The sequence below is a fragment of the Oncorhynchus masou genome, chromosome 31 (genome assembly GCF_036934945.1).
Source record: "Oncorhynchus masou masou isolate Uvic2021 chromosome 31, UVic_Omas_1.1, whole genome shotgun sequence".
Classification (NCBI taxonomy): domain Eukaryota; kingdom Metazoa; phylum Chordata; class Actinopteri; order Salmoniformes; family Salmonidae; genus Oncorhynchus; species Oncorhynchus masou.
The window spans coordinates 62,811,732-62,833,302 of NC_088242.1; the positions used below are offsets into that span (position 1 = coordinate 62,811,732).

General features: G+C 41.4%; 1 protein-coding gene across 2 annotated transcripts in view; it reads right to left on the minus strand.

The window, feature by feature from the left end:
• LOC135524250 (F-box only protein 31-like) overlaps window positions 1-20,954 on the minus strand; it is a 32,101-nt gene extending 11,147 nt beyond the window's left edge. The window contains exons 1-5 of one of the 2 annotated variants that reach the window (XM_064951623.1): window positions 20,434-20,954; window positions 17,091-17,162; window positions 7,777-7,863; window positions 7,168-7,244; window positions 6,790-6,957 (exon numbers count right to left, since the gene is read on the minus strand). In XM_064951623.1, the coding sequence (XP_064807695.1) occupies window positions 6,790-6,957; window positions 7,168-7,244; window positions 7,777-7,863; window positions 17,091-17,162; window positions 20,434-20,815 (786 nt within the window). In that variant the 5' untranslated portion in view covers window positions 20,816-20,954. The remainder of the gene's footprint in view (window positions 1-6,789; window positions 6,958-7,167; window positions 7,245-7,776; window positions 7,864-17,090; window positions 17,163-20,433) is intronic. The other variant, XM_064951624.1, reaches the window with a different exon arrangement.
• Between the last annotated feature and the right edge of the window lie 617 nt (window positions 20,955-21,571).

Below are 21,571 nucleotides of genomic sequence, written 5' to 3' on the forward strand. Positions count from 1 at the left end.
TACGTGAAATCTGACACCTCATTTGCATAGTGAGCGACAAGTCACATTTTCTGGTCCATCCAGACAAAGGATCGAATTTCTCTGGCTGGTAAACCTTGCAGCTCCGCTTGCAATACAGCATATGGAATGGGAGACTAGCGATTGCAGCAAACGCAGTCTCATCTCGCTGTGATGTTCTCGGACGGATTTAGAATTGAAACAAAACCCCTTTCTCTTGGTTCCAGAGGAACAAAATCACCTTGTGCTTACAGCCATAGCCACAGGAAGAAGGGGTGTTTCAATTTTTATATCTATATATGCACAGTTGAAGTTGGAAGTTCACAGACACCTTAGCCAAATACATGTAAAGTCAATGTTCACAATTCCTGACATTTAATCCTATTCCCTGTTTTAGGATCACCACTTTATTTTAAGAATCTGAAATGTCAGAATAATATTAGAGAGAATTATTTATTTCAGCTTTTATTTCTTTCATCACATTCCCAGTGGGTCAGATGTTTACATACATACACTCAATTAGTATTTGGAAGCATTGCCTTTACAATTGTTTAACTTGGATCAAACTTCTCGGGTAGCTTTCCACAAGCTTCCCACAATAAGTTGGGTGAATTTTGGCCCATTCCTCCTGACAGAGCTGGTGTAACCGAGTCAGGTTTGTAGGCCTCCTTGCTCGCACACGCCTTTTCAGTTCTGCCCACATATTTTCTATGGGATTGAGGTCAGGGCTTTGTGATGGCCACTCCAATACCTTGACTTTGTTGTCCTTAAGCCATTTTCCAACAACTTTGGAAGTATGCTTGGGGTCATTGTCAATTTGGAAGACCCATTTGCGACCAAGCTTTAACTTCCTCCAAACAGAACGATGGTCATTATGGCCAAACGGTTCTATTTTTGTGTCATCAGACAAGAGGACATTTCTCCAAAAAGTACAATCTTTGTCCCCATGTGCAGTTGCAAACCGTAGTCTGGCTTTTTTTATGGCGGTTTTGGAGCAGTGGCTTCTTCCTTGCTGAGTGGCCATTCAGGTTATGTCGATATAGGACTCGTTTTACTGTATATATAGATTCTTCTATAACTGTTTCCTCCAGCATTTTCACAAGGTCCTTTGCTGAGATTGATTTGCACTTTTCACACCAAAGTACGTTCATCTATAGGAGACTGAACGAGTCTCCTTCCTGAGCGGTATGACAGCTACGTTGTCCCATGGTGCTTATACTTGCGTACTATTGTTTGTACAGATGAACGTGGTACCTTCAGGCATTTGTAAATTGCTCCCAAGGATAAACCAGACTTGTGGAGGTCTACAATGTTTTTTCTGAGGTCTTGGCTGAGTTCTTTTGATTTTCCCATGATGTCAAGCAGAGGCACTGAGTTTGAAGGTAGGCCTTGAAATACATCCACAGGTACACCTCCAATTGACTCAAATGATGTCAATTAGCCTATCAGAGGCTTCTAAATCCACAACATAATTTTCTGGAATTTTCCAAGCTCTTTAAAAAGGCACAGTCAACTTTGTGTATGTAAACTTCTGACCCACTGGAATTGCGATACAGTGAATTATAAGTGAAATATTCTGTTTGTAAACAATTGTTGGAAAAATGACTTGTGTCATGCACAAAGTAGATGTCCTAACTGACTTGCCAAAACTATAGTTTGTTAACAAGAAATTTGTGAAGTGGTTGAAAAACGAGTGTATGTAAACTTCCGACTTCAATTGTATGTATATATCTACTCATTCAAGAGTTTCTTTATTTCCACTATTTTCTACATTGTAGAATAATAGTGAAGACCAACTATGAAATCATGTAATAACCAAAAAAAAGTGTTAAACAAATCAAATATATTTAGATTTTTCAAAGTAGCCACACTTCACCTTGATGACAGCTTTCTATACTCTTGGCATTCTCTCAACTAGCTTTACCTGGAATGCTTTTCTAACAGTCTTGAAGGAGTCCCCACATATGCTGAGTACTTGTTGGCTGCTTTTCCTTCACTCTGCGGTCCAACTCATCACAAACCATCTCAATTGGGTTGAGGTCGGGTGATTGTGGAGGCCAGGTCAACTGATACAGCACTCCATCACTCGCCTTCTTGGTCAAATAGCCCAGGGGTGTGTTTTGGGTCATTGTCATGTTGAAAAACCAGCAGCATACCACCCTGCATCCCACTGTTGGCTTGCTTCTGAAGCTAAGCAAGGTTGGTCCTGGTCAGTCCCTGGATGGGAGACCAGACGCTACAGGAAGTGGTGTTGGAGGGCCAATAGGAGTCACCATTTCCTCTGGTCTATAAAAATATATATAATTATATTGTTTTGAAAAATATATATTTTCACAAATTTAGTGCACTGGGTCTTTAATAGTATTACCGGACCGACATACCGTAGACGTCTGTAGCGCGGGCAAACATTTTTTTCAGCATCTCCGTTTTGGAGAAAAAGGTAGTTGTATAATTAAGAACAGTATCTATCAGGATTTAATAGTTGGAATGTAGGAGTTGTTGCCCTGTCCTTTTCTCTGCGATTGTTATTCTAATGGAATTTCAGAAAGAACAAAACAGTCCTCAAACATTTAAATCAAAAAGGTGAAAAGTTATGGGCAAAGACACAACATCTACATTAAATTAAATATTTTTTCTTGATCAAATAACATGGAAAACAAGCACTTTTTGTGCAGTATTAATTTACCATCCTTACAAACTACTTTGCGCTTGCAATGTTAGCTAGGGTTGTGGGTTCGATTCCCACGTGGGACCAACACGAAAAAGTATGCACTCACTACTGTAAGTTGCTCTGGATAAGATTGTCTACTAAAATGGAAAAGGGATGAATAGACCATTTCAGTTCACATCGAAATAAGTTGCATTTACAAAGAATTTCAAGAAACTGAAAAACATATCAGGCAAGTATTTTTATATTCACACAAGTATTATCAGATTAACTGTTTGTATTATCAGACTCAAGTTACAAATGCTGGTAAACACCCAATACATTTAGTTTACATTTTTCACAAAAGTAGTGCACTGGGCCTTTACTAGTCCTGCATTAGCAGACCAATATAGGACGTCTTCATTGCAGGCAATTTTGTTTATACAGTGGGGCAAAAAGGAGTGTCAGCCACCAATTGTGCAAGTTCTCCCACTTAAAAAGATGAGAGAGGCCAGTAATCTTCATCATAGGTACACTTCAACTATGACAGACAAAATGAGAGAGAAAAAAAAACAGAAAATCACATTGTAGGATTTTTAATTAATTTATTTGCAAATTATGGTGGAAAATAAGTATTTGGTCACCTACAAACAAGCAAGATTTCTGGCTCTCACAGACCTGTAACCTATTCTATAAGAGGCTCCTCTGTCCTCCACTCGTTACCTGTATTAATGGCACCTGTTTGAACTTGTTATCAGTATAAAAGACACCTGTCCACAACCTCAAACAGTCACACTCCAAACTCCACTATGGCCAAGACCAAAGAGCTGTCAAAGGACACCAGAAACAAAATTGTAGACCTGTACTAGGCTGGGAAGACTGAATCTGCAATTAGGTAAGCAGCTTGGTTTGAAGAAATCAACTGTGGGAGCAATTATTAGGAAATGGAAGACATCCCAGACCGCTGATAATCTCCCTCGATCTGGGGCTCCACGAAAGTTCTCACCCCATGGGGTCAAAATGATCACAAGAACGGTGAGCAAAAATCCCAGAACCACACGGGGGGACCTAGTGAATGACCTACAGAGAGCTGGGACCAATGTAACAAAGCCTACCATCAGTGACACACTACGCCGCCAGGGAACTCAAATCCTGCAGTGCCAGACGTGTCCCCCTACTTAAGCCAGTACATGTCCAGACCCGTCTGAAGTTTGCTAGAGAGCATTTGGATGATCCAGAAGAAGATTGGGAGAATGTCATATGGTCAGATGAAACCAAAATATAACTTTTTGGTAAAAACTCAACTCGTCGTGTTTGGAGGACAAAGAATGCTGAGTTGCATCCAAAGAACACCATACCTACTGTGAAGCATGGGGGTGGAAACATCATGCTTTGGAGCTGTTTTTCTGCAAAGGGACCAGGACGACTGATCCGTGTAAAGGAAAGAATGAATGGGACCATGTATTGTGAGATTTTGAGTGAAAACCTCCTTCCATCAGCAAGGGCATTGAAGATGAAACGTGGCTGGGTCTTTCAGCATGACAATGATCCCAAACACACTGCCCGGGCAACGAATGAGTGGCTTCGTAAGAAGCATTTCAAGGTCCTGGAGTGGCCTAGCCAGTCTCCAGATCTCAACCCCATAGAAAATATTTGGAGGGAGTTGAAAATCTGTGTTGCCCAGCAACAGCCCCAAAACGTCACTGCTCTAGAGGAGATCTGCATGGAGGAATGGGCCAAAATACCAGCAAGTGTGTGAAAACCTTGTGAAGACTAACAGAAAACATTTGACCTCTGTCATTGCCAACAAAGGGTATATAACAAAGTATTGAGATAAGCTTTTTTTATTGACCAAATACTTTCCCACCATATTTTCCACCATCATTTGCAAATAAATTCATTATAAATCCTACAATGTGATTTTCTGGATTTTTTCCCCTAATTTTTCCGTCATAGTTGAAGTGTACCTATGATGAAAATTACAGGCCTCTCATCTTTTTAAGTGGGAGAACTTGCGCAATTGGTGGCTGACTAAATACTTTTTTTGCCCCACTGTATATAGCCCTACTCCATTTTTGTTGGATAGGAAATATGATTTTTCATATATGTACTGTGTACTTTTTAAAAATGTATTTTAAAATTTCACCTTTATTTAACCAGGTAGGCTATTTCAGAACAAGTTCTCATTTGCAACTGCGACCTGGCCAAGATAAAGCGTAGCAATCCAACACGTACAACAACAGAGTTACATGGAATAAACAAAACATACAGTCAATAATACAGTAGAACAAAAGAAAACAAAAAGTCTATATACAGTGAGTGCAAATGAGGTAAGTTAAGGAAATAAATAGGCCATGTGGCTAGGTAATTACAACATAGCAATTAAACACTGGAATGGCAGAAGATGAATGTGCAGATAGAGATACTGGGGTGCAAAGGAGCAAAATAAATAAATACCCGTATGGGAATAAGGTAGGTAGATAGATGGGCTGTTTACAGATGGGCTATGGACAGGTGCAGTGATCTGTAAAATGCTCTGACAGCTGGTGCTTAACTTCTTCGATATAGGGGGCGCTCTTTTAATATTTGGATAAAAAAACGTTCCCGTTTTAAACAAGATATTTTGTCACGAAAAGATGCTCGACTATGCATATAATTGACAGCTTTGGAAACAAAACACTCTGACGTTTCCAGAACTGCAAAGATATTGTCTGTGAGTGCCACAGAACTAATGCTCCAGGCGAAACCAAGATGAAATTTCATACAGGAAATGCCCCAGATTTTGAATGCGCTGTGTTCCAATGTCTCCTTATATGGATGTGAATGCGCCAGGAAGGAGCCTACACTTTTTCGTTTCCCCAAGGTGTCTGCAGCATTGTGACGTATTTGTAGGCATACCATTGGAAGACTGACCATAAGAGACTACATTTACCAGGTGTCCGCTTGGTGTCCTCCGTCGAAATTATTGCGCAATCTCCAGCTGCGTCCACTTTTCCATTTGGTTCAGAGGAGAAAGGCAACTGCCACGAATGATTTATCATCGAATAGATGTGAAAAACACCTTGAGGATTGATTCTAAACAACGTTTGCCATGTTTCTGTCGATATTATGGAGTTCATTTGGAAAAAAGTTCGGCGTTGTAATGACTGAATTTTCGGGGTTTCTTTTTACCAAACGTGATGAACAAAACGATTGCGATTTTCATGAATAGTTAACGTTGCGTTATGCTAATGAGCTTGAGGCTATGATTACGCTCCCGGATACGGGATTGCTCGACGCTAGAGGTTAAATCTAGTGAGGGAGATGAGAGTCTCCAGCTTCAGAGATTTTTGCAATTCGTTCCAGTCATGGGCAGCAGAGAACTGGAAAGAAAGACGACCAAAGAAGGAATTGGCTTTGGGGGTGACCAGTGAGATATACCTGCTGGAGCGCGTGCTATGAGTGGGTGCTGCTATGGTGACCAGTGAGATGAGATAAGGCGGGGCTTTACCTAGCAGAGACTTGTAGATAACCTGTAGCCAGTGGGTTTACTTCACACCTCAGGTATATTTATTTTTACCAGAAAGGTGATATTTTAATCTTTTTGGCACCAAGTATTACTAGGTATTGTTTATGGCCCTCATTATAAATAATTCATTTGGGGGGTGTCAATTTGGGCAAATCGACAATTTGACCTATTTAAACAGTTTAAAGATGCACTACACAGAAATCGCTCTGCCATTTCCTGGTTGCTAAAATTCTAATAGTTAGCTTACTTTCAGTTTGTGACAAATCAAACAAGTATAGTGTAGAGAATCATTGTACCAATCTAAACCGCAGAAGAAAAAATATTATACAACCAAAAATATTGTATTTTCAGCTGTTTGAAGCTGGTGTTCAAAAACAAAAGTAAGATGCAAAAACTAAACTGAAAAACAGGACTTTTAGATTTATAACTCACATTTCTATGTGAATTTGGTCAGGTCGCCCAAAAAGTTACATATTGCAGCTTTAAGGAGGGATCACAGAATGCCATCCAGGTCAAGAGGAGTGATCAGCCAATCATTATTCTCATTAAAAAGAACTGCAGGTGGCAGAAAAATAAATAAATCAAACATTAGCTTTACTGTCCATTCAGAACACAACAGAAAAAAAAATGGACTCACTTGGATGTCCCCCTTGTGAGGGCCCTTGTGTCCGTACATGCACTCTACCGCCACCTTGTTGCTCTCCCACATGTGGATGCGGAAGAGTGGCCGCCTCCTCATGGGATCCTCGACCCGAGGGTCGTGGGGGGGCAGGTACATCCAGCCGATGATGAACAGCCCGTCAACCTGGAGAGGGATGGGTGGTGGTAGCGGAGTAAAGAGAGAGAGAAAAGTCATCCCCTGACACAACATGTTTTGATGGGAAAATAGACACATTTTTGTCCCCCTCTACAACCATGTGTGCCGAACAATTTAAAGACTGAAAATGTTTAAATGTGATAAAGAGGGGACACAACTGTGTAGGGGTGTGTGTGTGTAAACACACTAATTGCGTACCACCACGTTGAGCAGCCCTCCGTACGGGCCTATGTCAGGCTGCCAAAGACCCAGGATGTGTCTGTATGGGTGCAGCACTGCAACACAACAGTGCAACAAAGGATTAATACACCAAAACAGTGGTGAACCGTTCAAATCGCAGGACACCAGCAATACATAAGAGTTTGGACTGAGAAACTGATGACAACGCAACAGAGCATATCACCGTGGTGGAGGTCTGGCCTCACTTCAAGGACAGCAGATATGGAGGGGGCATATCGTTATTGTACTCTACGCACGCACATGTGAAGTTATATCCAAGTGCATGAAAAAAACTTAAGAGTGTATAATGTCAGAGTAAACAGGGAGCGGTCACTGTAAGCACTAACCATGCTGACTAGCATGCTAAATGCGCACATTCATTTTCCAGTACCATTCCTAGTAGTCAGACGTCCGAGTTAAGGTAAGGAGCAAAGTGCAGATTCACCCCTTCAAAACCACGTCACACAGTCGGTGAGCACATGGTATTTGTCGCAACTGGCTACAACACATGAGTCAGTCACACACTAGCATGTTAAAAGCCACACGCGTGTTGAGCCAGTCAGGTCAGGCATGTGCGGCAGTACATACAGTGCCTGTACACGTCCCTGTAGTCCATGTGCTCGTAGTCCGGTAGGAGCTTCATAAAGCGGCCAGACTTCACCCGAGGGTTAACACCTGGACAGGTACACCACAACAGTGGGCAGACTAATCAAGTTAAGTTTTAAAATGTCACATTCACAAGTACAGTGAAATGCCTTTCTTGCAAACTCTAAACCCAGCAATCAATATCAATGTAGTACAACAAAAAAACATAAGGTAGAACAAAAACACACAAGAAATAAAAATACGAGAAAGTAAGCTAAAGTGCCTTCAGAAAGTATTCACACCCCTTTACTTTTTCTAAATTTTGTTGTGTTACAGCCTGAATTTGAAATTGATTCAATTGAGATTTTGTGTCACTGGCCTACACACAATACCCAATAATGTCAAAGTGGAATTTTGTTTGTAGAAGACTTTCAAAATTAATAAAAAATGAAAAGCTGGCATGTCGAGTTATGGCAAGCCTAAATAAGTTCAGGAGTAAAAATGTACATAATAAATTTGCATGGACTCATTCTGTGTTCAATCATAGTGGTTAACATGATTGTTTTAGGACTACCCCATCTCTGTACCCCACACGTACAGATAATTGTAAGGTCCCTCAATCCAGTGGTTAATTTTAAGCACAGATTCAACCACAAAGACCAGGGAAGTTTTTTAATGCCTCGCAAAGGGCCTCGATCGGTAGATGTGTAAATAAACAGACACTGAATATCCGTTTGTAGTGCTTTTTTTTGGAGGTCGGTTCGATTATTTTAAAATAATCACAGTTTTGGTTTCGATTAGAATTTTGTCTACATTAATTGTATTACGAAAAAAAAACGCTACAATGCCCACATTAGTGAAATGTAATTACCAAAACATTGAAACTATTCCATTGCCTATGTCAGGTCCACATTGGGTAGACAGAGGTCGACCGATTATGATTTTTCAACGTCGATACCGATTAATTGGAGGACCAAAAAAAGCCGATAACGATTAATCAGCCGATTTTTATTTATTTATTTGTAATAATGACAATTACAACAATACTGAATGAACACATTTTAACACATCAATAAAATCTATTTAGCCTCAAATAAATAATGAAACATGTTCAATTTGGTTTAAATAATGCAAAAACAAAGTGTTGGAGAAGAAAGTAAAAGTGCAATATGTGCCATGTAAAAAAGCTAACGTTTAAGTTCCTTGCTCAGCACATGAGAACATATGAAAGCTGGTGGTTCCTTTTAACATGAGTTTTCAATATTCCCAGGTAAGAAGTTAGGTTGTAATTATTATAGGAATTACAGGACTATTTCTATCTCTCTATACGATTTGTATTTCATATACCTTTGACTATTGGATGTTCTTATAGGCACTTTAGTATTGCCAGTGTAACAGTATAGCTTCCGTCCTTCTCCTCACTCCTACCTGGGCTCGAACCAGGAACACAACGACAACAGCCACCCTCGAAACTGCGTTACCCATGCAGAGCAAGGGGAACAACTACTCCAAGTCTCAGAGTGAGTGACGTTTGAAACGCTATTAGCGCGCACCCCGCTAACTAGCTAGCCATTCCACATCGTTACACCAGCCTAATCTCGGGAGTTGATAGGCTTGAAGTCATAAACATTCGCAATGCTTGAAGCACAGCGAAGAACTGCTGGCAAAACGCACTAAAGTGCTGTTTGAATGAATGCTTACGAGCCTGCTGGTGCCTACCATCGCTCAGTCAGACTGCTCAATCAATATCATAGCCTTAATTATAACGTAACACAGAAATACGAGCCTTAGGTCATTAGTATGGTCGAATGCCGGAAACTATCATCTCGAAAACAAAGCATTTATTCTTTCAGTGAAATACAGAACCGTTCCGTATTTTATCTATCGGGTGGCATCCATGAGACAAAAAATGACTGTTATATTGCACAACCTTCAAAGTAAAATTCAGGCAAATTAGTTCGCAAAGAGCCAGGCGGCCCAAACTGTTGCATATACCCTGACTCTACATGCAATGAACGCAAGAGAAGTGACACAATTTCACCTGGTTAATATTGCCTGCTAACCTGGATTTCTTTTAGCTAAATATGCAGGTTTAAAAATATATACTTCTGTGTATTGATTTTAAGAAAGGCATTGATGTTTATGGTTACGTACACGTTGGAGCAACGACAGTCCTTTTTCGCGAATGCGCACCGCATCAATTATATGCAACGCAGGACACGCTAAATAAACTAAAATCGGCAAAATCGTCGTCCAAAAATACCGATTCCCGATTGTTATGAAAATCGGCCCCAATTAATCTGCCATTTCGATTAATCAGTCGACCTCTAGTAGACATCAGAAAAACAGGAAATTACTATGAAATGAAAAATATTTCAGTTGTGTATATTACTTTGTTTCTATTTTATTACTTAATTTGTTTTCATTCCATAAAGTAATCATCTCTGCTCAGGCAGTAGCAGTCAGGCCATCTAACATTGTGTTCCCCATACTGTAATGTCTTTAGTTATCCTATTTTTATTGAACAAATATTTAAATGCAACAATGTCAAAGATTTTATTGAGTTACAATTCATAAAGAAATCAGTCAATTGACAGACCCCATTAGACCCTAATCTATGGATTTCATCTGACTGGGCATACAGATACGCATCTGTTGGTCACAGATACTTTTTCTGTGTCTATATATGGTACATGTGGACAACCCTTCAAATTAGTGGATTCTACTATTTCAGCCACACCGTTGCTAGCAGGTGTCTAAAATCAAGCACACAGTCTTGCAATTTCCATAGTCAAATATTGGCAGTAGAATGGCCTTCCTAAAGAGCTGTGACTTTCAACATGGCATTGTCATAGGATGCCACCTTTCCAACTAGTCAGTTCATCACATTCTGCCCTGCTAGAGCTGCCCCAGTCAACTGTAGGTGTTATTATTGTGAAGTGGAAACATCTAGGAGGCACAATGGCTCAGCTGAGAAGTGGTAGGCCACACAAGCTCACAGAACAGGACCACTGAGTGCTGAAGCACGTAGCGTGTAAAAATTGTCTGTCCTCAGTTGCAACACTCACTACCGAGTTCCAAACTGCTTCTGGAAGCAACGTCAGCACAAGAACTGTTCGTCGGGAACTATATGAAATGGTTTTCCATGGCCGAGCAGCCGCACACAAGCCTAAGATCACCTTGCGCAATGCCAAGTGTCGGCTGGAGTGGTGTAAAGCTCACCGCCATGGACTCTGGAGCAATGGAAACGCGTTCTCTGGAGGGATGAATCACGCTTCATCATCTGGGACTCCGACAGACAAATCTGGGTTTGACGGATGCCAGGAGAGCGCTACCTGCCCCAATGCACAGTGCCAACTGTAAAGTTTGTTGGAGGAGAAATAAAGGTCTGGGGCTGTTTTTCATGGTTCAGGCTCCTTCCAGTTAAAGGAAATGAACGCTACAGCATACAATGACATTCTAGACAATCCTGTGCTTCCAACTTTGTGGCAACAGTTTGGGGACAGCCGTTTCCTGTTTCAGTATGACAATGCCAACCGGGCTCATTACAGAAATGGTTTGTCGAGATCGGTGTGGAAGAACTTGACTGGCCTGCACAGAGCCCTGAACTCTGCCCCATCGAACACCTATGGGATGAATTAGAACGCTGACTGCTAGCCAAGCCTAATCGCCCAACATCGGTGCCCCACCTCACGAATGCTCGTGGCTGAATGGAAGCAAGTCCTCGCAGCAATGTTCCAACATCTAATGGAAAGCCTTACCAGAAGAGTGAAGCAGCAAAGGGGGACCAACCAACTTTTATTGTCCTCAGCACAAGCTGCACCTGTGTAATGATCATGTGTTTAATCAGATTCTTGATATGCCACAACTGGCAGGTGGATGGATTACCTTGGCAATGGGGAAAATGCTCACCAACAGGGACGTAAACAAATTTGTGCACAAAATTTGAGATAAATAATATTTATGCGTATGGAATATGTGGGATCTTTTATTTAATCTCATGAAACCTTTACATGTTGCATTTATATTTTTGTTCAGTGTAGCTAGCCTGCCTAAGTATGACGCAAAGCTGTCTGACAAAATAATTGTACTATTTCTTCTAGAGTAGCGAAGGTATACTTTCACGGTCCCTCTCGTCATTGTGTTGTGTACATTACTCCCTCAACGCGGTCTGTGTGTATCTAACCTAACGTTGCGGGCGTAAAAGTGTATCCATCCAGAGATCTGTATACAATGAGGAGAAGCTCATGTCTATGCCCTAACAATGGGGGGCAGTTGTTCGAAAGGCAGGAAGGCAAGCGGCAAGTTTAGGTAAAAAAAAAACTCTCGCTTCACCTCTGATCCGTCAGCCATAAAATAAAAAAATGTTTTAAAATGGTGCAATGGATGATAGTCATTGTAGTTAATTACCACATTTCTGCACTGAACTAGGTTGAATATTAGTTTAATGAAACCTATAACTCAGCGTCCCACAGTTCTTGACCTGATTCCTCCAATTTCTCTTATGAATGATTTTGTCTCTAGAGAAAATTAGTTGTTTAATAATCGAAAATTTGGTTAATCGCTCACCACTACCTTTGAGCATGGTGAAGTTATTAATTAGGCATTGAATGGTGTATCCCAATCACTACAAAGATGCAGGTGCTTTCATAACTCAGTTGCCTGCGAGGAAGGAAACAGCTCAGGGATTTCCCTATATGGCCAATCATGATTTTAAAACCGTTACAGATTTGAATGGTTGTGATTCGAAAAAATTGCAGATGGCTCCACAACATTGTAGTTGCTCTCTAATTGACATTGTAAAAGGAGGAAGTCAAATCCAATCAAATATCAACATAACACATCATCATGTACCACTCTTCATATTTTCAAGCATGGTGGTGGCATGCTTGTCATCGACAAGGACTACAGAGTTTAGGATAAAAAGAAAAATGGAATACAGCTAAGCACAGGCAAAATCCTAGAGGAAAACCTGGTTAAGTCTGTATTCCAACAGACACTGGGTGACAAATTCACATTTCAACAGTACAATAAGCTAAAACACAATGCTAAATCTACACTGGAGTTACTTACCAAGATGACATTGAATGTTCCTGAGTGGCCTAGTTACAGTTTGGACCTAAATCATCTTGAAAATCTATGGCAAGACTTGAAAATAGCTTTCTAGCAAAGATCAACAACAAACTTGACAGAGCTTGAAGAATTTTTAAAAGAATGTGCAAATATTGTACAATCGATGTGTGCTAAGATCTTAATGAGTTACCCAAAGACTCAGATGTAATCGATGCCAAAGGTGTTTCTAACATGTATCATCTCAGGGGGTGAATACTTATCAAATCAATATAGTTTCATTTTTCCTAATATTTTATAAAATGTTTGAATTTTTCTTCCACTGTGACAGAGTATCTTCTGTAGATCGACCAAAAATAACAAATCAATTTTTGCAGGGATACTGGAGTGATAGAGGTACAGTTGAAGTCGGAAGTTTAAGGTTGGTGTCATTGGAACTCATTTTTCAACCACTCCACAAATTTCTTGTTAAGAAACCATAGTTTTGGCAAGTCGGTTAGGACATCTACTTTGTGCATGACAAGTCATTTTTCCAACAATTGATTACAGACAGATTACTTCACTGTATCACAATTCCAGTGGGTCAGAAGTTTAGATACACTAAGTTGACTGTGCCTTTAAACAGCTTTGAAATTTCAGAAAATGATGTCATGGCTTTAGAAGCTTCTGATAGGCTAATTGACATAATTTGAGTCAATTGGAGGTGTACCTGTGAATGTATTTCAATGCCTACCTTCAAACTCAGCGCCTCTTTGCTTAACAACATGGGAAAATCAAAAGAAATCAGCCAAGACCTCCACAAGTCTGGATCATCCATTGGAGATATTTCCAAATGTCTGAAAGTACCACATTCAGCTGTACAAACAATAGTACGCAAGTATAAACTCCATGGGACCACGAAGCCGTCATACCGCTCAGGAAGGAGACGTGTTCTCTTTCCTAGATATGAACAAATCAATCCCAGAACAGCAACAAAGGACCTTGTGAAGATGCTGGAGGAAACAGGTACAAAAGTATTAATATCCACAGTAAAAACGAGTCTTATAAATCGACAAAACCTGAATGGACGCTCAGCAAGGAAGAAGCCACTGCTCCAAAACCGCCATAAAAAAGCCAAACTATGGTTTGCAACTGCACATGGGGGCAAAGATCGTACTTTTCTGAGAAATGTCCTCTGGTCTGATGAAACAAAAATAGAACTGTTTGGCCATAATGACCATCGTTGTGGAGGAAAAAGGGTGTGGAAGTATCATGCTGTGGGGGTGCTTTGCTGCAGGAGGGACTGGTACACTTCACAAAATAGATGGTATCATGAGGAGAGGAAATTATGTGGATATATTGAAGCAACATCTCAAGTGATCGGTCAGGAAGTTCAAGCTTGGTCGCAAATGGGTCTTCCAAATGGACAATGACCCCAAGCATACATTCAAAGGTGTGGCAAAATGGCTTAAAGACATCAAAGTCAAGGTAATGGAGTGGCCATCACAAAGCCCTGACCTCAGTCCTATATCCTAGCATGTGCAAGCAAGGAGGCCTAACAACCCGACTCAGTCACACCAGCTCTGTCAGGAGGAATGGGCCAAAATTCACCCAACTTATTGTGGGAGGCTTGTGGAAGGCTACCCGAAACATTTGACCCAAGTTAAACCATTTAAAGGCAATGCTACCAAATACTAATGGAGTGTATGTAAACTTCTGACCCACTGGGAATATGATGAAAGAAATAAAAGATTAAATAAATCATCATAAATTTTTATGAGGATTAAATGTCAGGAATTGTGAAAAACTGACTTTAAATGTATTTGGCTAAGGTGTATGTAAACTTCAGACTTCAACTGTAGATAAAGTGCATACGGAAAATATTCAGACCCCTTTTTTTCCACATTTTGTTACAGTCTTATTATAAAATATATTAAAATCTTTTTGTATTTCGATCTTGTCTCCTCGCTGCAACTCCAACGGTCTCGGGAGGTGAAGGTCGAGTCATGCGTCCTCCGAAACATGACCCGGCAAACCACACTTCTTAACACCCACCCGCTTAACCTGGAAGCCAGCCAACCAATGTGTCGGAGAAAACACTGTTCACCTGATGACAGAGGTTAGCCTGCAGGCGCCCGGGCCTGTCACAAGGAGTTACTAGAGCGCGATGACCCAAGTAAAAAAAACCCGGCCAAACCCTCCTGTAACCCAGACAACGGACCAATTCTGCAATGCACTATGGGACTCCCAATCACGGCCGGTTGTGAAATAGCCCGGGAGCGAACCAGGGTTTGAAGTGAAGCCTTTATGACTGCGAAGCAGTGCCTTAGACTGCTGGCCACTTGGGAGCTCCCCTTTACGTTACACCCTTATTCTATAATTGATAAAATATTTTCCCCCCTCATCAATCTACATACAATACCCCATAATAATACAACAAAAACAGGGTTTAAAATCTTTTGGCAAATATCACACAGACCCTTTACTCAGTACTTTGTTGAAGCACCTTTGGCAGCGATTACAGCCATGAGTCTTCTTAGCTATGACGCCACACCTGTATTTGGGCAGTTTCTCCCATTCTTCTCTGCAGATCCTCTCAAGCTCTGTCAGGTTGGATGGGGAGTGTCGCTGCACAGCTATTTTCAGGTCTCGCCAGAGATGTTCGATCAGGTTCAAGTCCAGGCTCTGTCTGGGCCACTCAAGGACATTCAGAGACTTGTCCTGAAGCTACTCCTGTGTTGTCTGGCTGTGTGCTTAGGGTCATTGTGAACCTTTGCCCCAGTCTGAGGTCCTGAAAACTCTAGAGCAGGTTTTCATCAAGGATCTCTATGTACATTGCTCCACTCATCTTTCCTCGATCCTGACCAGTCTCCCAGTCTCTTTCCCGTGGAATAAAATCCACACAACAGGATGCAAACACCACCATGCTTCACTGTAGGGATGGTGCACGGTTTCCTCCAGACATGATGCTTAGCATTCAGGCCAACGAGTTCAATCTTGGTTTCATCAGACCAGATAATTTTGTTTCTCATGGTCTGAGTGTCCATTAGGTGCCTTTTGGCAAACTCGAAGCGAGCTGTCATGTATCTTTTACTGAGGAGTGACTTCCATCTGGTCACTCTACCATAAAGGCCTGATTGGTGGAGTGCTACAGAGATGGTTGTCCTTCTGGATGGTTCTCCACACTCAATGTGTTTGGGGACCTTCAGTGCTGCTGACATTTTTTGGTTATCCTTCCCCAGATCTGTGCCTCGACACAATCCAATCTTAGAGCTCTACGGACAAATTATTTTGACCTCATGGCTTGATTTTTAGTCTGACATGCACTGTCAAATGTGGGACCTTACATAGACAGGTGTGTGCCTTTCCAAATAATGTCCGTGCCCCCCCAGTTTCCTTAAGTCCACGATCAGCTCCTTGGTCTAACTGATGTTGAGGTAGAGGTTGTTGTCATGGAGCCACACTGCTAGGTCACTGACTCCTCCCTGTAGGCTGTCATCGGGTGGTGTTCAGTCCCAGGGTCCTAATACATAGATATTCCTCTTATTAGGTGGGTGAGGATGGAGTACAATTGAGAGTGCATCATTTATGGATCTGTTTGGGCGGTATGCAAATTTGAGTGGGTCTGGGATAATGGAGTAGATGTGTCCCATAACCAGCCTTTCATAGCAGCTAGTCATTGTGGCATGAGTCTGTTGAGTGTCATTTCTGTATCTGTCGGTCTGGTGTCTGTCCATATAGTCTGTCTGGGTATGGCAGGTTGGTTCTAGTGGTGACTACAACTAGAGCCAACCTAACCTAGAACCAACCTAGCCCCAAACCTGATAGCATCAACTTCATGACACAAAAACAAAGTAAGCACAATCTCTCCACCACGAAGAGCAATTTCCCACAAGCCATCTTGAGGTTACCCCTACAGTAGCAAACAACTGAGTTAATCCCCAAAGTGTCAAAGGCAAGAAAATGCCTCAAAGGGTACTATTGCTAAAGTGTTTAACAGCAGCCTCTGTCCAAATGAGGTTGAGGCTCGTCAAGATGCTGGAATTTAGAGGATGAAACAGAGTCATCGATGATTTGCAGAAAGTGACAGTATGTGGTATTATTCCCGGACCTTCAATGCACAAGTGATACTAGTGTGACTTGGATCAATTAGCCAATGTAAAGATGCCCATTGTTGTCTATGGCCCAGAGTTTTTCCTGATCAGGTCCGGAAAAACTCTTGGTCCTGATAATAAATGTTTGATATTTTCAGAAAGAGAGAGACTCACGTTTGGCATAGAGCTCCCGACTGGACACACCCACCACCTCCATCTTGCGCAGGTCCTCCCTCATTCCAAACTCTTTGGGAGAGAGACAGAGACCGACAGACAGGCATGTGACAATGAAGGCCAAGGCAGATTGTGACAGTAGCCTAGTCATCAAAGCTATGTGTGCTTTAGCAAACTCCACCTGCATGACAACAAAATACAGGAGTTGGCATGACAATAAAAGCATGATACATGATGGCATGACAATAAAAGCACATTCAGATCTGGCCGCCTAGGCTTATATGAGAAATTTGCACATCCCAAATTCCAAAGCGACGCTAACCCAATAACAGACTGGATACTATGAATAAAGGAAGAAATCCAAATCATTGTATACCAGGCAAATTAAAAATCTGGACCTCAACCAGTTCCACTGCTGATTTTCATTATTCCCCTCTAACCAAGGACTGATTTGGACCTGGGACACCAGGTGGGTGTAAGACATCAGGTAGAACAGAAAACCAGCAGTATTCCAGACCTCAAGGCTCGGACCCCTGGTCTGCGGATCTACAGTGAACATATCATACCTGCCTTGCTCACCATGTTTACATGATGACTTAGCTACTAGAATGCACATTGCTCTCAAATGAAAAAATGCCAGTGGACACTACTGCTCCACTTGGCAGATGTCCCAATGGCAGAGCCAATATCAGGCTGGTGCGTCTTGTACCCACAAGAACTATGGCTTTCACTGAGAAACGACTCATGCAAACGTGCATTGGTGAACTACAAGGTTCTTAAAAGTTGTAATGTACTTTTATTTGAATTTCAGTTAGATTTCAGACTTGATTTACTTGTTTTCAGTTTGATAAAACCTTTCCATTTCATTTTTATCTTATTTAATTCCAAGGTTATAGACAGAAAGTAGCCCATGCAGCCTTATTCTAAAATGGATTAAATTGTTTTCCTCATCAATCTACACACAATAACCCATAATGACAAAGTGAAAACAGGTTTAAAAATCTTTGCAAATATATTAAAAATTAAAAACAGAAATATTTACATAAGTATTTAGACCCTTTGCTATGAGACTTGAAATTGAGCTCAGGTTTATCCTGTTTCCATTGATCATCCTTGGGGGGTTTCTACAACTTGATTGGAATTCATATCGGAATCAGATGATATTAAGCTAAAAATGCAAACATCGGTGTCGGCCCGATGTCTAGTTTAACGCCGTTGTGAAAAACCGATGACAAAGATGACATGCATACCTCCAGTTGAAGTCGGAAGTTTACATATACCTTAGCCAAATATATTTAAAGTCAGTTTTTAACAATTCCAGATATTTAATCCTAGTAAAAATTCCCTGTCTTAGGTCAGTTAGATCACCACTTAATTTGAATGTGAAATGTCAGAATAATAGTAGAGAGAATTATCTATTTCAGAATTTGTTTATTTCACCACACTCCCAGTGGGTCAGAAGTTTACATACAGTGGGGCAAAAAAGTATTTAGTCAGCCACCAATTGTGCAAGTTCTCCCACTTAAAAAGATGAGAGAGGCCTGTAATTTGCATCATAGGTACACTTCAACTATGACAGACAAAATGAGAAACAAAATCCAGAAAATCACATTGTATGATTTTTTATGAATTTATTTGCAAATGGTGGAGGAAAATAAGTATTTGGTCACCTACAAACAAGCAAGATTTCTGGCTCTCACAACTTATTCTTTAAGAGACTCCTCTGTCCTCCACTTGTTACCTGTATTAATGGCACCTGTTTGAACTTGTTATCAGTATAAAAGACACCTGTCCACAACCTCAAACAGTCACACTCCAAACTCCACTATGACCAAGACCAAAGAGCTGTCAAAGGACACCAGAAACAAAATTGTAGACCTGCACCAGGCTGGGAAGACTGAATCTGCAATAGGTAAGCAGCTTGGTATAAAGAAATCAACTGTGGGAGCAATTATTAGGAAATGGAAGACATACAAGACCACTGATAATCTCCCTCGATCTGGGGCTCCACGCAAGATCTCACCCCGTGGGGTCAAAATTATCACAAGAACGGTGAGCAAAAATCCCAGAACCACACGGGGGGACCTAGTGAACGACCTGCAGAGAGCTGGGACCAAAGTAACAAAGCCTACCATCAGTGACACACTATGCCGCCAGGGACTCAAATCCTGCAGTGCCAGGCGTGTCCCCCTGCTTAAGCCAGTACATGTCTGAAGTTTGCTAGAGAGCATTTGGATGATCCAGAAGAAGATTGGGAGAATGTCATATGGTCAGATGAAACCAAAATAGAACTTTTTGGTAAAAAGGGACCAGGACGACTGATCCGTGTAAAGGAAAGAATGAATGGGGCCACGTATCATGAGATTTTGAGTGAAAACCTACTTCCATCAGCAAGGGCATTGAAGATGAAACGTGGCTGGGTGTTTCAGCATGACAATGATCCCAAGCACACCGCCCGGGCAACAAATGAGTGGCTTCGTAAGAAGCATTTCAAGGTCCTGGAGTGGCCTTGCCAGTCTCCAGATCTCAACCCCATAGAAAATATTTGGAGGGAGTTGAGAGTCCGTGTTGCCCAGCAACAGCCCCAAAACATCACTGCTTTAGAGGAGATCTGCACGGAGGAATGGTCCAAAATACCAGCAAGTGTGAAAACCCTGTGAAGACTTACAGAAAACGTTTGACCTCTGTCATTGCCAACAAAGAGTATATAACAAAGTATTGAGATAAACTTTTGTTATTGACCAAATACTTATATTCCACCATAATTTGCAAATAAATTCATTAAAAATCCTACAATGTGATTTTCTGGATTTTTTTTTTTCTCATTTTGTCTGTCATAGTTGAATTGTACCTATGATGAAAATTACAGGCCTCATCTTTTTAAGTGGGAGAACTTGCACAATTGGTGGCTGACTAAATACTTTTTTGCCCCACTGTATACACACACACACACACACACACACCTAAAGGGGTCCTAAAATTAAAAGTCAAATAGCTATTACCCACAGTTTGAACATTTGAACATAATTCCAAATGTCAGCTTTTTCAGAATTGCAGAAAATGAGCTTACATTTCTTTTTAAATCCTTGGTCCTTCAAATTAAAACAAAATCAAGTTGGTGGTGTATTTAATATAGGCAATCTCAATAAATAAAAAATACATCAAATGTGAAAAAGGGCCATGGGGAAACAAGGATGGGAAACCATGCTATAGACTAACCTGTGGACCAAATACTGTAAATTAATTCCCGTATGATAAAACGTCACATTTCGCATAGGACATAATAGCAGCGAATTAATGATTATTCTATGTGAAATGACAATGAGCGATCACTATTATTTACCCTCCGTGCATCGCCTTCTCCAGATGGTTTCCGTGTTGAGAATTTGCCTGAATTTCTTGCAGACGAGGGCCAGGTTTGGTAACTCCGTGCCTGGGAGAGATGAGAATACTTCCACTAAAATCTCTGGGGGCAGATCCAACAGGGACTGCGGGTTCGGTGGTACGGTGCTTGCACTGTCAGCAGCGGCTTCATGGGCCACACTCGGCCCTGCCGCAGCAGAGTTTTCCGGGCCGCCGGTGACGGATTGTGTCTCACCCACAATCCGCTCCCCTTCCTCCTCGTCCATATCGGAGTCGCTTCCCTGATCCTGTTGATTATGCCGCTGACGCTGCCTGCACCTCCGAGACTGACCCACTCCGCAGAGCCTGGCACACACAGCCATCCGCAGTAGTCACCAAAGGGATAACATTACAACAGAATGTTTAGTTATACAAATCTTTGACATTACTGCACCACAACAACTGCAGTATCGACAATCTCCCTGTCCAAGCGAGCCTGGGCGGAAACACGTGACACAAAGTCAACGTGTTCTTCTTCGTCTTTGGTATAATGGCGTTTGCAACAATTATAGGTGCATTCCGCCATCTACTGTACAGGTTGTTAATAAAGATGCCAAAGGGAAGAAATGCGGGGTAAAATTGTTAAATTATAATAATATATATAGAAAAAAGAATTCATACAAACTATCCATAACATTTTAATTCAACTAAATCAGCCTGCTTTTCTGTTCCAATCAGGTCCCAACACAGGTTCAGAAAGATCCTGCGATGGGGGGACATTTCCTGGTGACAGTAGTCCTTACTCTAGATGGATAAAAACCTGTTTTGGCATGGACATTGTCATTGAGGGCATCCACTATTTTAAAGTAGTCAACTGGGTGGGACTCCTATCGCTGAAGGAAGGATCACATCATACCATTCGGGATATCAGGAGGGATCAGCCAATGAATTATACTCAATTTGATTGGCCCTATAACTGGTAATTACTAGTGGAAAGGCCGGTCCTCCCATTAGGCAACATTCACACTTGAATTTTGTGAGTCATTTTGGCAATTGGTTCCTCCAGCACCCCTAATCGGCTACTACATTGCCGGCAGCTCATTGCAATTGATGCAGTTCCCACCCCCTTCCCATTCCTG